The sequence below is a fragment of the Ascidiella aspersa genome, chromosome 3, assembly GCF_963924565.1.
Source record: "Ascidiella aspersa chromosome 3, kaAscAspe10.2, whole genome shotgun sequence".
Lineage (NCBI taxonomy): Eukaryota > Metazoa > Chordata > Ascidiacea > Phlebobranchia > Ascidiidae > Ascidiella > Ascidiella aspersa.
In genome coordinates, this window is record NC_139449.1 from 23,441,372 (window position 1) to 23,457,648 (window position 16,277).

The 16,277-nt window shown below is 35.7% G+C and overlaps 1 protein-coding gene across 2 annotated transcripts; it reads right to left on the minus strand.

Moving 5' to 3' along the window:
* Positions 1-298: 298 nt before the first annotated feature.
* On the minus strand, positions 299-11,327 carry LOC146160966 (large neutral amino acids transporter small subunit 1-like). Of its 2 annotated transcripts, XM_083386105.1 has the most exons (11): positions 10,775-11,327; positions 10,480-10,605; positions 9,697-9,802; positions 9,519-9,563; positions 9,328-9,451; positions 8,574-8,677; positions 8,219-8,315; positions 7,885-8,034; positions 7,443-7,623; positions 6,980-7,043; positions 299-3,064 (listed from the first exon to the last, which is right to left on the minus strand). In XM_083386105.1, the coding sequence occupies exons 1-10, from the start codon at positions 11,265-11,267 to the stop codon at positions 6,985-6,987; spliced, it is 1,485 nt and encodes a 494-aa protein (XP_083242231.1). In that variant the 5' UTR covers positions 11,268-11,327; the 3' UTR covers positions 299-3,064; positions 6,980-6,984. The 2 variants fall into 2 exon arrangements, with proteins under 2 accessions (XP_083242231.1, XP_083242230.1); XM_083386104.1 differs by lacking the exon at positions 6,980-7,043.
* Between the last annotated feature and the right edge of the window lie 4,950 nt (positions 11,328-16,277).

Genomic DNA, 16,277 nt, shown 5'->3' on the forward strand with positions numbered 1-16,277 from the left:
CCATATTTCACGGTATTCTTACGCGAATGAAAACTGTTTAGTCCTTTCCTAAATATTGGGCCCCCTTTTTGAAGTTAGATAGAGGTTGAGATGTTGGTGACCACTGACCATTCATCCTGACTTTTGGGTATGTTTTTATGTCATCATATTTCTAAACAGCATCAAACTTAAACATTCCCCAAACTGGTTTAAAAACAACACTAATGGAATTTAAAAAAAGTATACGCTTTTAGGTTATGGTATTTAAACACAGCTGGCAGCTCCTTAATTTTCTGCGGAATTTTAGTGAATTCAGAGCTGTACCTAACTTCTCTACGGCATAAAAAGCGGTAGGAATTTGGTTTGTATTTTTGTTAAATCCCACAAAAGTCAACAATCAACAATAAAGGCAATTCGCACCGCCATCAATTACCGCACAGAGTGAGTTCGCTAAAAAAGATGACGATAAAGTACGGACGCTTTCTTAATGAAAAGCTATAGGGAGTAAAGTTTCGGTAGTGCGACACACGGACAAATTAAAATGCAAGTTTATAGATCTGTAAACATCAAATTGCTGAAATACAAATCAATTGAAACCGATCCTCTTTCGAAACGGCTTAAAAAGAAAATTACGCGTCAAACAATAATATTATGTAGTGTGCGAAAGAATAATGAATGAGTAAACGCATTTTACAACCAATAATCATGCGCGATAAGCAAACCGATTGAGCTGCGACTAAAACAGTGACCAGGCTACGCTTGTTTTTTGCCAAAAAACAGCTAATTCTGTACTTAAATATATTTTTTGAATGCCGTTTTGTTGGGCCTGGTCATTTAGTAAGTAACAAAACACAAAAGTATACTACAACAACAAGAACAAAACCAGCAAGCCACAGCATTGTCGGTACTAATTAGGAAATAAACATAAACACCAATTACTAAAAGTCGATCAAACTGGGACTAAACGCTACCGCAAGCTAGTAGCTATTAAACTACTAGTCGTTGCCTATTATTACTACTCAATTAGTACAACATACGCAGAAATAAAAGGCAAGCATTGTCTAAATAAGTTAAAGCGGTAATGAAAAGCGTCCCGTTGACGCCATTTATTGCCTAAAAGGATTGGGCAAAATTGTAAACAAAAAAAGGTTAAAAGTTACACGTCAATTATAATATTTAATCTATGGGAGCTATCTGGTCAACTCAAGGTAAGAAACAGCACCCAGCAAAAAGAAAAACATGTTCGGCCCTGGTTTTCTAAAAAAAATCACCCCAAATAAAGTAATGTTTCGCGAAATCCACAATCTAACACCAAGTATTATGGTAGCACATTATAATAACATATTGTCAACGTGAAAAACCATATCTATCTTCGTATCTCGCACGTATTTAAGAATTTCTGTGCATGACTTGCCAAAACAAAAATACGGCAAGAAATCCAAGCACCGAATCAATAACTCTGGTAATTTACACATATCTGTATACTTTAATAGTATAACCTGCAATACAAGTTGTGTTTAACAATACGCGCATAAACAAACTCTTAACTAAACGGTCAGGCTTCAACTCCAATAAAACGATGCAGTGTTTTTAATCGAACCTTCCTTATAGTAAAGCTACACAAGAAGAAAATAGTTGAAAAATTAAAAATATTTGTTTAATTTGCCTTTTTTTAATTACGTTTAGTGTCCACAACCACCAACGAGCCACAGTGTTAGTTTTTCAATGGCTCAAAGCTGTACAGTGGCCCTACGAACTCCTTGTATAAAAAACATATCTCGAATAAATGATTTGAAAAACATAAATCACTTTTTTCACAACTTTTCAAATTATTAAATGCGAGCAAACACGAAACAAATAATGTTACTTTTTAGCAAGAGGTCAAGCAATTCTTTTAAAGCTATTACTATAAATTTTAAAAATATAATGAGAGCGGTCATGTTCGTTATCACTCAACTAGGATAGGCTTTTAGTTTTACTTCGTTTGTAACTGTTACATTTTGGGAACAATGACCCATATAAGAAAAACGAAAACAAGAAAAAAAAATAAAATAGTGGATCTGAAAACGCTTGTTTAAAAACAACGGCGCTATATACGATTATGTCGCGTAAGTTTAAAATCTAAACAACCAGTTATGGTGGAAACACCCCAAAAATTGCCCGAAATCATTGCATTACTTCAAGTCGTATGAAATGTACTTCATATAGTTTGAAGGGATAACTTTTACGAACACTAAAAGCGTAAAGCACATAACTAAGTTGTCAGAGTATCATGAAATTAACTTTTAAAGACCATATACGCCGCGAATGTATTTTGCTATTACCTCAGATATAAGAACTTAACGTAAAACTAGCTACGCGGTGATTGCGCAATACATGGAGTAATTCGATTAAAGTTTTAAACGGTTTAAAATAAACAGTTTACAATAAGTAGAGGTCATATAAAGCCAGAATATTACCAGTCGGCATTCACGAAAAACAACTTTTTTACAGAATTCTTAAACTAGGGTTTGCGAAATCACTAGGCCAGGGGGTTATCGATAGGAGTTCCAGGTAGACCTAAAGAGCAGTTTTACAAATTACTATTAGCCTTTGCAATATTACTTTTTCAAATTATGCCTAACATCAGTACTTTAATCAGGGTTAGCTTGGAAGGGTTTCGGATTTTTATAACTAGGGGGGAGTGAAAACCCCGTCTCAAACTAAAAAGTGTAATTTTGGGCTGAAACCTAGAATTTGTTTTTTTTAAGTTAACGCGCATAATGTTATCGTTTCTAAAAATTTCGGGTTTTTATTTTGCGCAAACACCAAGCGTATTCACTACGTCATAAAACATAAAACAAACTTAACGTCACCAACACGGTTTACGTCACACAAAGAGCGTGGGAATAAGCGAGGTGAGCAACTTCAGGATCCATCCGCAAATAACGGGCAAGACCAAAAGTATGTCTTCGAAATTCCTGGTTTTAAAACTTGCGGTGACGTGTATAGATGACGGATCCGTATTAAATTGTTTCTGGAGCCTAATCCGCATTTTCTTGAAAGACGACTTCGAAAAGGGTTTGCAGGAAAGCCGTGCTTTTGTCTGCGAGAGAATAAGGTTATTAGCAAAAAGTCGAAACCATTAACAAATAGGGATTGGTAAGATAAACCCATGTAGTATATAAGAGAGGCAACTTGTACAAAACGCATTTTTTCTACGAATACCAGCGACCAATAAAGGGCGATCCTGAAGCAAAGACTGCTCCGGTATGGGCGGGAAAACTTACGACAAACGACAATACACCGGGGGACGTGAGCGACGGAAATGTCTACACATTTTCGCGAAGTGGCCTTGAAATGAGCGGTCGGACCGCCGACGTTGTGTGCACAACAATGCGCGATAACAACCGACAAACAACGGTGAGCAGGTTGGACTTGGGTCGCACTTGTTTGTCGCAAACTGAACGTATGGGTACTTCTCGCGTCGCGCGCAAGTACAGGGTCACGTACAATCGTACATGGCACGCGCTGGCGCCCAATCATTAACAACGTAAAATGCACTTTGTGTATAGCTGACTGTACACTTTCATAAAGGTAAAGGCTACCATTAAGCTTGAAACTTGCGCGCTCAGGCCGCTCACGCACAACAGCAGCTGCTTTGCGCGGCGGTTTAAAATAGTAAAGCTCGATAAAATCGGGAAACAGTCTAATTCCAAAAACCCTGGAAATATCGATCGTTGGCCAAAATACTCTGGTGGCAATCGCGCCCCAAGCATTCCTGGTAAGGTATCATACACTTAAACCATGTCATTCAGCAAATTACCTATCCTATTTAAAGTGCAAGTAGCCGGTCTCCTACGTTAAGATCGCGTTTTAGACGTAGAATTTTCCGTTTGTACTTTTAATGAAAGATGGCTATTGGATCACAAAAGGCTTCATTGGAATTTGGAAGTGTACGGTATCAGGTATCCCTTACTAAAACAATACCGTAAAGTGTTTAATGGACAGCCTGGTAGCTTTGCACAAAAATATCTTAACATTTAAATTACGATAAAAAGTTTTTTACTATGTTGCGCAAATAAACGAACACGGATTTGGCGTATGGTAACCAAGACACAGCAAACTTTAGCAGCAACTATAGCAATTTGCAAGTCTACGATAAGATAACAAAAATAAAAGACACAAAGACATAAACCTTATAAGGATATGCTTAACCACGCAGGCAACCAACATTGCGGCGGCTTTTAAAACGACATACCTACAATACAGTACAAGTATGAGAAAATCAACATCGCAGAGATTATTACAAGCACTAATCGAGGAGCAGAGCACGGAGCCAATCAGAGCGCGTCTGTTGAAACACGCCTCTTTGACCCCTAACAACCCCGGTAGAGTTCTATTCAGGGCAAAAGTTTTCTATTGAATTTGGAATCTAACAGGAGTTTCGACTAAAGGATGTTTTTTATTTTAATAACTCCAGTTCACCCAAGTGCTTGGATAGGGCTCGTGGTCCGTTGACGTTAATCAACAATTAAAAATATTGAGTTTAATAGACTTAATTTTTACCATAATGAATTTAGGGAAATATGACAATCACAGCGGATTCAAAGGCATTACTTTAAATAAAAGCTACAAATTTTGAACAAAAAACTATACAAAAATCTATAAATTCAGAAGAAGGCGATAATAATTTATAACAGTAATACGTATGTTAGATTTTCGATTCAGACAGGGCATAGTCACATTCAGACTATGTTGTACAGGTTAAACCACACTTAAAAAAATAATTTTGCTAAATTTTTTTTAGCAGCTTCAGCCGTGTGAAAATGACACAAACACCAAAGAGGTGCAAAATGTTTCAGAATCAAAGTTTTCAAGCTGGTTAAAGGGTCAAAAATTGGCACAAAGCGTGATTGCAAAATCAAAAAAAATTATTTCAACCTAAACGTAATATGTCAGAACTATCCAACGGATGTTTCCAAATATCATTCAAGGCTACCGACTTCTCATTGACAAGTTAGCAGGATTTTATACAATAATACTGGGAAATAACAGAACATACAAACAGCCGAGCACTTCATCAAGTTTCACACTATTGTAATTTCCACAAAAATATAATGCGCTGCACATAAAATATTCGCGTTTTGAGATATAAAATTATTCAAAAGACTTACTAATTTTCAAGATTAAGCCAAGCATTCCACAGTTGCCGATTTATGTGCTATAATTTTTGTTTTCTTTTGTTAGAAAACGTTTTCCTTTTTTACAGAAGTTTCTCTCTCATCTTGTGCAATAAAATTTTAAATTAAAAAGAAATCTTTATTTATGTCGGCTACAACTAAATTTCAATAAATGCTGTTTTTATTTAACGGTAAATACCACATTTTTTAAATCGAGTAAATATGGCATTTTTTCAAAATAAATTATCACCTTTAACTGCTAGTTTATGAATAATACAAACCACTCTACAACCAACCCTACAATACCGTTGTCAACCAGTGACTAAAGTAATAGTGTTGTGAAACAAACCAAGGACACTTCTATAGGGAGTTAAATTTTTTTCGGGTTTGCCCTAGTGTTGTCGACACGATTTTATAAACACCTTATGTTTTAGCCTACATCAATATTAAATCGGCATATTACGGTATTATAAGCCAAAGAGTGTCCTATTTGAAATAGAATTACTTTTTATGAGGCAGCGAATCCTGTCAAACAGGTGCAGATTATGTCACGGTTTGGCCTTCAGGAAACCACAAGAAAGCAAATTGGATGTATTGCTTCTCTTTTTTGCTCACCCAATGGTAACGAGTCAATACGAGAACATTTGTTTGGGCGGAAAATATAATCCAGTAACATACAAAACCTAGAATTTAGCGTTGCGTTGTTATGAGAAAACAGCGCTTTTTGATAGATTATTTTGCTAGTAATATGTGCTCTAAATACTATGATGTTTGGGTCAAGCGAGCTCCAACTATAGTTTTTGCGAATCAGTTTGAACGAGGAATTCAGTGATTTACAAAATGCTTTGATCGAAATATGTTTTTTAACTAAAGAAGGTATTTATTATTGTGGAGCTAAATTATTGACACAACAAACAAAACACAACTTTCAGGCGTTCGTTCCACTAACACATATAGCCTCTGAATCGAGTTGCAAGTGTTATGTATTTGCGTGCCATGGAAAATAGGTTAATGCGATTACAAAACAAAGGAAAGAATAGGGACAATTTCGCAACAAAAGCCACACGCTGCTCGAACGCAATGGGTTATGTTTTTTTAATTAACTGCAGATTAGTAACAACCAAAGCACTTGCAAATCATATTTTAAGTCGCTATTTTGTGAAATTTTGTTTCGTCCTAAAAACATAACAAAAAAGTAAGACATTAAAACTAAAATCATTCATAAAATTGTTTTTCACGGATTTGTACAGCCGCTCGATATATGGATCGTTGATCTAGCTAAACTCCAACAACTTTTCACCCAAAGGCAAACAATCCATTTGTCAACAATCGCGGTGCCCAACCGATTAGCTCGGTACTTTGGGAAACAAAATATTTGCCTTTCCCGACACAGGAAGAGCAGCCATACATCAACGCTCGTCCACATTTCCAAAATTTAAACGAGCACAAACAGTCGTACTGATTCGCAACACATTAACGTTCAACTGAAAAAGCTAAGCAGCCGCTATGTGCCCAGTTACAGTTACGCATGAAAAAATGACGGATTAGGTAAAATGATTATTTTTTTATATTTTGAATTAGGTCTTGCACAATGTACTAACGATATTACTGTTAACTAAAAATAAAAAACGCCTTGCCAAGTCCAAGTTAAACGATTATAAAACATCAGTATCACGACCTAGCTTTTTTCGCAGTAAAAATAACTTTGAGCTAAAATGTTAACAAGCAAATAATAGATAGTTTACTGAAGGCAGTTAAGGCCAAAATCGTGCCTGTCACCAAATGTTTAACGTAATTTAGTTAAGTAAATAAGACGCCAGTGGCGCTGGGCCACCAACCGTGTTTACTGATTCTCCTGGAATACAACTTGCAGAATTTTTTGCAAGTCGAGTGTCATCCATCCTGGATGATGCGATCAGCAAAATAAAGATAGATAGTTGAATGGGTGGATGGGATTGTGATGAATAGTAGATGAAGCAAATGAAAGACAAAAAGGGCAAATCCAGGGTCAGAAGGTTATCGTTTTATGTGGCTATCAACTAGTGAGACAATCCCAACAGAGAAGGGATTGAATAAAACATATTTGGTGCATGCAAACTGCCAACCATTCTACTTAACGAATAACTCAGTGACAATACATAATAAAAGAATTTGGATTTTTTAAGACAAATTACATAAACATACAAATTAAGGCAATTGGTCACATCAAGGTGCTACAATTATTTTCTACTAATCTTATGTGAATAACCAACGGTTTTAACTCCTTAAGAAATTAGTTTTATTAAATGAAACATGACTTACTCATTCCCCTGTCTAGCCATCTTGGTTGTTTATGTTGGTAGCGCACTCCGATTAAGTACACAGGGATACCCGAAAGCACAATGCAAGCTCCGATGCCACACTCCTTTGGTGCAGCATAAACAGCCATGATGACCAGGAAGGCAGAAGCAAGGAAGAAGGTGATTGGAAGGGCAATGTGGAACTGGACATGAAAAAGGGACAAAATTAGGTCATGAACATACCACAGTAAATGCAAGGTAAAATTATTCAGCCAGCCTGTAAACCACAGAGACAAAATAAAATGTATCTATTTCAACTAAGAAAACCTATATATATTGTTGTTATGTTACCCATGATTCGGTCAAAATTTAGGAAATTAGGAATCACGCAAATATTTGAATATGGTTTGTTTGCCAAGTGAATGAAGTGATTAAAAATGTCCAACAACAGAAATTTGCACTACCTTGACTGGCCTTTCCAGGTCAGGATACTTGTAACGCCACCAGATCAGACCCAAAATGGCCAATCCAACGCAAAGCCAGTTAAAGAAACTGAAGTATGTAATTAAACTCCAGATGTCACCAGACACAAGGTAGAGTAGCGACATAAAGCACTGCAAATAAAGTAACATACATTTTCATTGATATACATATTTTCAAACATTTTGAATAACTCTGAAAAGCTATACAACATAAACAAGTTATACTCTGAGACCGAGTATTACTTAATAAGCACACTAAAATAAAATAAATTTACATTCATTATTTTAGAAATTTATACATGTTTTTAATACCTACATTAAATATAATAGCTGGTACTGGAGTGTAACGTTGTGTGTGAATCATTGCCAATATGTTTGGAAGCTGACCTTCTCTTGCTCCAACAAAAAACAACCTAAACACATTGTTTGCTTTCTTAATTTAGCACTTTCGTGTTTTTTCCCATGTCAAATATCTGCATTTAGAACCAAACGTTTTATTGGGAAACAATTAGCTTGGAATTCCTTACTTACTACTGGAGTTAGTAAAGAAAAAATAAGACAGATAATACACAAAGTCTTTGTTAAGAAGCAACTTTTAGCACTTTTTATTCTGTAAGTTTTGGTTTGCGTAAAACTGTATAATATTATTCACAGCTTTGCCATACACATACCTTGAAGACGTGAAAATTGATCCGTTTACTGATCCAAAACAAGAAAGGGACACAAAGACCGGAATAATCCAGGTCATCACACCAAGTGTCCTGTCGCCAAACACCTAAATAAAAGATGTTTGTTTAGTTGAAAACATAAATAATATATATATAGTTTGGTATTCCAATAATTTTATTTTCTAAATAAATTGATAATACCATACATTACTGGCATATGTCACAATGCTAATATTTTGCAGACGAGTGATAAAAAAGATATAACTAAAACCCTTTAAATTTAAAGCAAAGTTTAAATTAAACAATTTAAATACACAAAAGGACAACATTTCAAGAAGTAAGAAGTAGGTCAAACTTTAAGATAGTCTTTTGCAAGAAAATGGTTTAACTTTTTTTCCACACTCTAATCGTTTGTTTGTTGAGGAAACAAATACTTAGTTACAAGTAAACACTTCAACTGCTCCTTAGGACGAACTTTGTTGACATAGACTTTGTTCACATTGCACTTTATAGGTAGTAATAAATCAATGATTTTACAAATGCAAATAAAGAATGATTTTTTCAAGGATGCTGCAAAAATATTTTCACTAATTTGGGGTTAAGTCTTGTTTAGTTCCAATACGATTAAAAATATATACTATGAGCAACTGTTCCACACGAATGAAGTTAAAAAAGAAAATTGTTTAGTGGTCAATGGTAACAATAATTCAATAATATGAATCTCATAATTGTACTAATTAAAGCTCTTTAGTCATACCACTGCAACTGCATTGGTGTCTAAAAAGTCATCTGGTGAAATAACTGTGAAGTAGGCAAGGTTGGCTGTCACATAGATTATGGAAACAAGAGGAAGGGAAATCATAATGGCTCTTGGAAGGTTTCTATAAAATAAAACAAAATTAGAATTTGAGATGATTTTTAAGACAATTATAGTATAACAAATCTTACTTGTATGGGTCCTTCATTTCTTCTGTGACAAAATTGAGGTAGTTCCTGAAAACAAAATAACACTTTGAAATTTGTCAAGGATTGAAAAATTAGGACTAAAAATTCAAACACAAATTGTTAGCCACTTTGTATCACTGCAAAACATATTTAAGGAGAAACGAACTAGATAGAAACATACCATCCCCCATAAGCATACAAGCTATTGTAAAATGCCAAAACGATTCTTCCAATATCGGAGGTTGTTCCTTCAAAGGCTGCTGCAGGCATTAGATATTGATAGTGTCCTAAAATGACAAAAAAATAATAATTTCTGTTTACCGTACAACAAAAAACTGTTAAAACAACAAGGGTTTTTTGTGGGAGCCTGAATATTAAAAATGCAACTGCTCTCTGCACTCTGTACAGAATACATATCAAATTTCTTTTCAGATCACACCCCTATAATTCTCCAATAGAAAGCCTGAACAAAGTGTTTGGCCTACATGCCTTTTAACACTTTTGCCACTCACATGTCAATGACAAATAGTGCGTTGTAAATACTGCAGAAATTGTCACTACAAAACTCAAATGGCTTAACACATCCTATTGCGCCATCAAACCTAGAAGCCTTAATCCCATACTCAAACTTAAGAATCCCAACACTTGAGAAAAACATGTAATTTTGCGGTAGATGTTTAAAGCACAAAAAATAGTGCTGTGTACAATTAAATATATAAACTACAAATATAAATCCACCAAGGATCACCGATGATTATGATTTAACAGTAAAAAGGTAAGAAAATATATAAAATTAAATTTTTTTTTGATGAACAGCACTTATTTAGAAAGAAAATTTGACACTTTTTAGCATGTGTAGGAAATATACCTCCTGTACATACTTAGTATACCCTTGTGATCAGACACTGGTTGAGCAGGGAACATATTGTAAACTGTTTATTACTTCAATATTCTTCTAACATACCTTGGCAAATTCGCACAATTCCAATAACAACAATGAGAACAAGAGCCAGTAGCTTTGCAGCTGTGAAGACGTCCTGTACCCTTGTTGCACTTCTTACACTCATACAATTCACAAATGATAAGACAACTGTTTTGAATTAAAAAAAATGAAATGTTAACTAAAATTTTAAAACCATAAAAGCAACAAACGATTATTATCAACAATACAAAATAAGTTAATATAAACTAAAAAATAATTTAAAATTAGTGTAATACAACAAATGACTGGTAGATCTGGCAACTAAAAAGTATCTTACTCAAGCAAACAGCAGCAAAGAGTCGTATGGAGCCTTCCGGCATTAGTTCTGAACAGCTGGGAAAGAAGGGCTGAACCAAATAGTTGGAGAAGGTCAGGGCGATGGCTGCCTGTGATGTTGGCCTGATAATAAGCAACGCAATCCACAAACGAAGAAAGGCCGGAAGGGGTCCGTAGAATTCTCTGATGTAGGCATAGTCACCACCGGATTTGACAATTGTTGTTCCAAGTTCGGCATAGCAAAGAGCACCAATTGTTGAAAAGAAACCGCCAATGGCCCAGACGATTAAACTGAGTCCCACTGAATTGACTTCCTTGAAAACACCGACGGGCGATATGAAAATTCCTGACCCAATAATTGTCCCAACAATAATAGCACAGCCATTGACAAGAGTGATCTTTTGTTTTAGGACAACTTGGCTATCACCAGGGTTGTCACTAGAAGAGCTGCTAGCATCCTCACAAGGAACCTTTTCCAAACTCCGTTTACTCATTTTAACAAACAACGTTCATTAACAATAAAAACAATATTTCGATGTCCCCCAAAGCACCTATAAAACAACGCTGTTTGTAACCAATTATACACATATTAAAAGTATGAAATTTAGAAAAATAACTGGCGCTGGTCTAGAATCCTGCCACAGCATTGCAAATTATTAAAGCAACGCAGAATGTTTGGGTTAGGGTGTCGGTTAATCTTTGGGTGACGATGAATCAAGTTTACTATTTAATTATATTGTTTAACCTACCCAAACCTAAACGCTATCCCGCACCCTAACCCAAATAATGTTTGTTGTGGTAGGATTGTTGACGAGCGCCAAATAATTTGTTATGTTAATCAACAATGAAATATAACAATAATCATTATTCATGCAGGATTGATCATAATTTTTATTATGTTTTTTTATGTAACACAAAACTAAAAAGGACAACAGTATGTTCAAAACACAGCTAAAATATTAACAAAGACAACATCCAAACTTAACTTAACTTATCCTCACCTAAGATCACTCTAATTTACTTTCTAAATGGCATACTTCATTATCTGATGAAATATGTTTATTAAAAATATAAAGTTAAATCAACGAAGAAAGATAAATTTATTACAATGTTATTAAAATTTATAGCCTTTAGAAGAAGGTTATAAAGCTGAACTGAAAAGTTTACTCGGTCGCCTAAATAACTGTATAGGCCATAAACAAATTTAATACACCATTCAGATAAATAGTTAAAACCATGTTAAAAAGTTTATTATGAGATCCGACACAGTTTTAAGTCAAATTATATACCATTTCCTAAATACATATTAAATCAACTCGGTAACACACAAGGTAAGCAAATAGCCAAAGCGTGGATATTAGTATTTTCGAATTGACTGCCTTCTCGCTTATCCTACGTTAAAATTAAAATGCCATGTGTGCAATAATTCGTCAACCTCCAGTCGGAACTCGGCACACCACCTTAACGGGCGAAAAAGCACATGGCGGGGTGTTTATTGACTTAATCTTTTATCAGACAGTCCTTTAATTACATCTACAACTCTTTCGCTGTTTTGTGGCCTTCGTTTGACCAGGCGCCAAGGCATAAAACCCAAAGAAGTAGGTTAGTCCTTAAAGTCAGCTAGCTTTGCTTCACCTTGATTTAAACGTAAACATACGACTCACTGCTTAAATCTCCTTGAACTTGTAACAATGGTAGAGATGCTGAGAGTGTTTGGCGCCAAACTTAATTGTGACGTCTTACTACGTCTTGCCCTGCGGCGACCGTTGACAATTTTTGCTACAACAGCTGCCACGTGGTTCGGCTTCGACTGTATATTTCGCTGAAGAAGGCGTCGCTGGAATTGGCACGGCCGCTTTATACGCTGGGAATGATGCAACGTTTCAAAAGTCCAACAGCGCCCCGGCAGTTCGCGTGACGAGAATATGACTCATTCAAAAGCGAAACCGTAAATGAATTGTAACGCTCAGCAGCTACTTGGTTGTTCTAATATGGTCTATTGACTTAATTACTTTTTACTAGGCAATATTACACGGTTAACAAATGTTTGTTGTTTTTAGCTTTCTCTTGCCCAAAGTTAAAAAATGTTTATAGACTATGTCATCGGGGGAAATAAAACATATTTATTATTAGTTTAGTCTCTGTTCATTCACATCAATTTGAAGGCACGCTGTTGCTATACGACTAAAACGTTGTAACATAACAGAAAGGTGCCAATTATTCGGTCAAGGACCCAATTTGAGCACTTTAAGTGGTCTACAGCTGCTGTTATTTTGACAGATGTTAGACTGGTCCTCAAACAAGCGCTGTAGCCTATAGCGTGAATGGCGGAGTGCGCGACTGCACAGTTAAAAAAGCGTCAAGTTTCATGAGGGGTTTGTATCAACAAATGTTGTGCAATGCAGTAATCGCATTTGGTTACTATAGTAGCCTTCATTAACTTTTGGCGACGCCTTGACCCACATCACTGCCTAAGAATTCCGAATGAAGCGTTTAAGATTCATCAACAACACATGTGTGTTGGTTTACACGGAAATCGTTGTATAAAGTATTTAGGTTTGACTGTATAAAAATTGTAATAAATTAAAATCCCCCAAATAAAGGGGATGCGAAATTTACCAAGTTATAGTCAGTTTAGTCACATGGCACGTAGTCTTTTAATACTAGAATTAGCGCAAGCGACGAAAATGGCCGTTTTCTCCATGAAGAAAAAAAATGCAGAATAATTCAGCTTCATTTTATTCTATAAGTTGAGAGACTTGAATCTTAGTAGGTGTGAGAATAATACGTTGTAAGCTTCATTATAATATCATATTCCGGAATAAACTTCCTTTGGTCATATCTACGAGTTGCATTGAAGGCCCCCAATCTACTTTTTAGCTGCGTATTTGATTTTTTTTTATTTGCAATTAGCATGAACATTGGAATTAATCAAAAAATAATTAATTTTTAAATAAGCTAAAAATATCAAACGGCCTGTTTATAATGCTTGTGACATGGGCAAGTAGCTATTCAGAAGCATAAGTCAAACATAAAATAAGCAGCTTGCACACTTTCCGCGACGAAATACACAGCGTCAATTCACAATCGTGTGGAATTACTTCCGCTTTCTGCTTCCGTCAACCATCGAGTTTTGATGAATTGTTGACTCTAAATCAGGGGCGTGCAACATGCGGCCCGCGGAACCAAAATATGTGGCCCGCGGTGTGCTTTGATTTTTTCCCGCACCACTATAAACATTCAGGTACCGTAACTGTTAAAATATTGAAACTTCCTGACTGTTCCTTAGTCTAGGTCGCCTTATATAGCATGTGAATTTTTAGTGTATTAGAATTAGAATGTGACCTGCTAACATATTAGAATAGAATGTGGCCTGCTAACAAAATAAAACTACAAAATGTGTTTTGGATGCTGTTGCTGAAAGTGTACAACTTTGTGTGAAAGTGAATTGCACTGAGCGCTGCAATTTTTTTGTTCTTGAAATGCTTTCGAATAGCTACTTATGGCCTTGTAAATAGAGCATATTAAAAATGTCCGTTTGATCTTTTTCGCCCATTTGAAATGTAATTGTTTTATATTCAATTTCAATGTTCATGTGTTGTAAAAAAAAAGAAACTAATTTCTCTCTGCGCAGCTAAAAAGTAGTTTTTACCGCGAACATCTCGATCTAAATAAGTTTCCACAGCTGAGAAAATTCGTCGCTTTTCAGGTGGCATTGTTCGGTTCAACGTACATGTGTGAGCAATTTTTTTGTGGTAGCCACTAACACAGTGTTAGGCCAACTGTAGACGGCGAGTTATTTTTAAATAGCTTGGTGTTATCATGTACCGTAGTTGTATAGGCCGCATGATAGCCGTACATTCATTGCACTTTATTTTAACTATTGGTGTGGCATATAATGTTTTAAATTAGCTCAGCCTGGAAAGACCCACAAATGTGGTCTTGTGAGCCTGTAAAACTATATTTTTGCCAACTTTATTTAACTCTATGTAAACGGAAATTTTTCGCGCTTCGCGCGTATTTTCGTTTTTTGTATAATGTTTTATATTATAGCATGGCAGTGTTTTGGCCATTAAGCGCCGTAGAATATTTCACCTTAAAACCAAATACCCCCCTGAATCCGCCACTGTTTTCGTTGTGGTTTTACGTAGTGGGCCTTTAAGTAGCTCTGAAAAGACTACTTTGGGCCGCAACAAAAAATTTGCCGACCACTTTACTAACAGTTAGATGACGAGACATGCAAGTGGCCCGTGGTCTAATCCGAATACACATATTTGGCCCGGCAGTATGAAACGTTGCACGCCCCTGCTCTAAATTATAAACTAGTTACTATAACTAGCTGGTAGCTAACTGTTACCAGCTACTTACTAAAATAAAACGCAAAACGCATAAACTCATGATTAAAAAAACATAAACCTGGTAGTGTGAGACGTAACAATATATCGTATTTGCAAACAATGAGCAGGATTTGCACTCGCGAGTTGCTCAATGTGAAAAGGCTAGCCAAGCGAGTGCGATTTTTTGTTATTGTTATAACGGCATATCTTTAAATTTCTCGCAAGTTTTTATTACATTGCCGAAAATAAAAAATAAAAAAATATATATATATATGTCAAATATTTTGGAATGCGTTTTCCGTTTGTCCACGACGCACTTGGCAGCCACTACACGGCGCAACGGTAAAGAAGCGCTGATTTAGCTCAAAAGACAGCACCAAAACGTACAAACCGGACTTAGAAAGTTCATTCGCGCGAAGAGCGAAAAGCAAAGTTAAAATTGGTCAAAAAGTATTTAAAATGGACTCGTGACAAGTTTGTCAAAGAGGTGGCGGGTTAGATGAATTACATTAGCGGGCAGGGCGGTAGGTTGCCAACCCCTGATTTACATGGTGAAAGATGTAGGTCCTAGACCACTGCTTCCCAAACTGGGGATTGTGACCCTGCGCACGAGTTTAAGGGGTCGCGAGTGAGTGCGCAATTTTTTTATACAACATAAAATTGTTAATTAAACCTATAGGGATCGCGTAAAATTTTGATAAATTAAAAGAGGTTGGCAACTAAAAAGTTTGTAAAGGCATGCCCTAGACTTAGGAAAAGTCAACCAGTTTCAATATACTAACAGTTACCTCAGCGGAGATATAAACGATTAACAGTAAAAAAATTTTTTTTTTTTTTTTTTTTTCTTATATCGCCTACTCTTTAATTAATTTTAAAATACCCACGCGCTATTACATTGTTATCTAAGCTAATTAATATACATTATATATATTGTATACTTTACATATTCTGTACTTTTTATGTCCGACATCGATGATATTGATCAATTATTCTGCATGCATTTACAAGTCAAGTACTCTTTACATCTATGTGTACGGGTGGCCCTACAGACTTACATGATAGACGTGCTTGAAAGCGTCTAGGTTGCCAACAGCAATGATACGTCAGTTCCTAAAGTTTTGGAACCATAAATCATTGTTTCAATTAAAAAAAATTAATTTAACATCA

What these genes read in the sequence shown, in the direction of transcription:
- LOC146160966 (XM_083386104.1), bottom strand. Translation starts at nt 11,267, where the DNA reads ATGAGTAAACGGAGTTTGGAAAAGGTTCCTTGTGAGGATGCTAGCAGC. An exon ending in TTGTATGCTTATGGGGGATG is followed by an intron (nt 9,564 to 9,696) that starts GTATGTTTCTAT and finishes TTTTGTTTTCAG; the next exon opens with GAACTACCTCAATTTTGTCA. An exon ending in ATGGCTAGACAGGGGAATGA is followed by an intron (nt 3,065 to 7,442) that starts GTAAGTCATGTT and finishes ATTCTCTCGCAG; the next exon opens with ACAAAAGCACGGCTTTCCTG.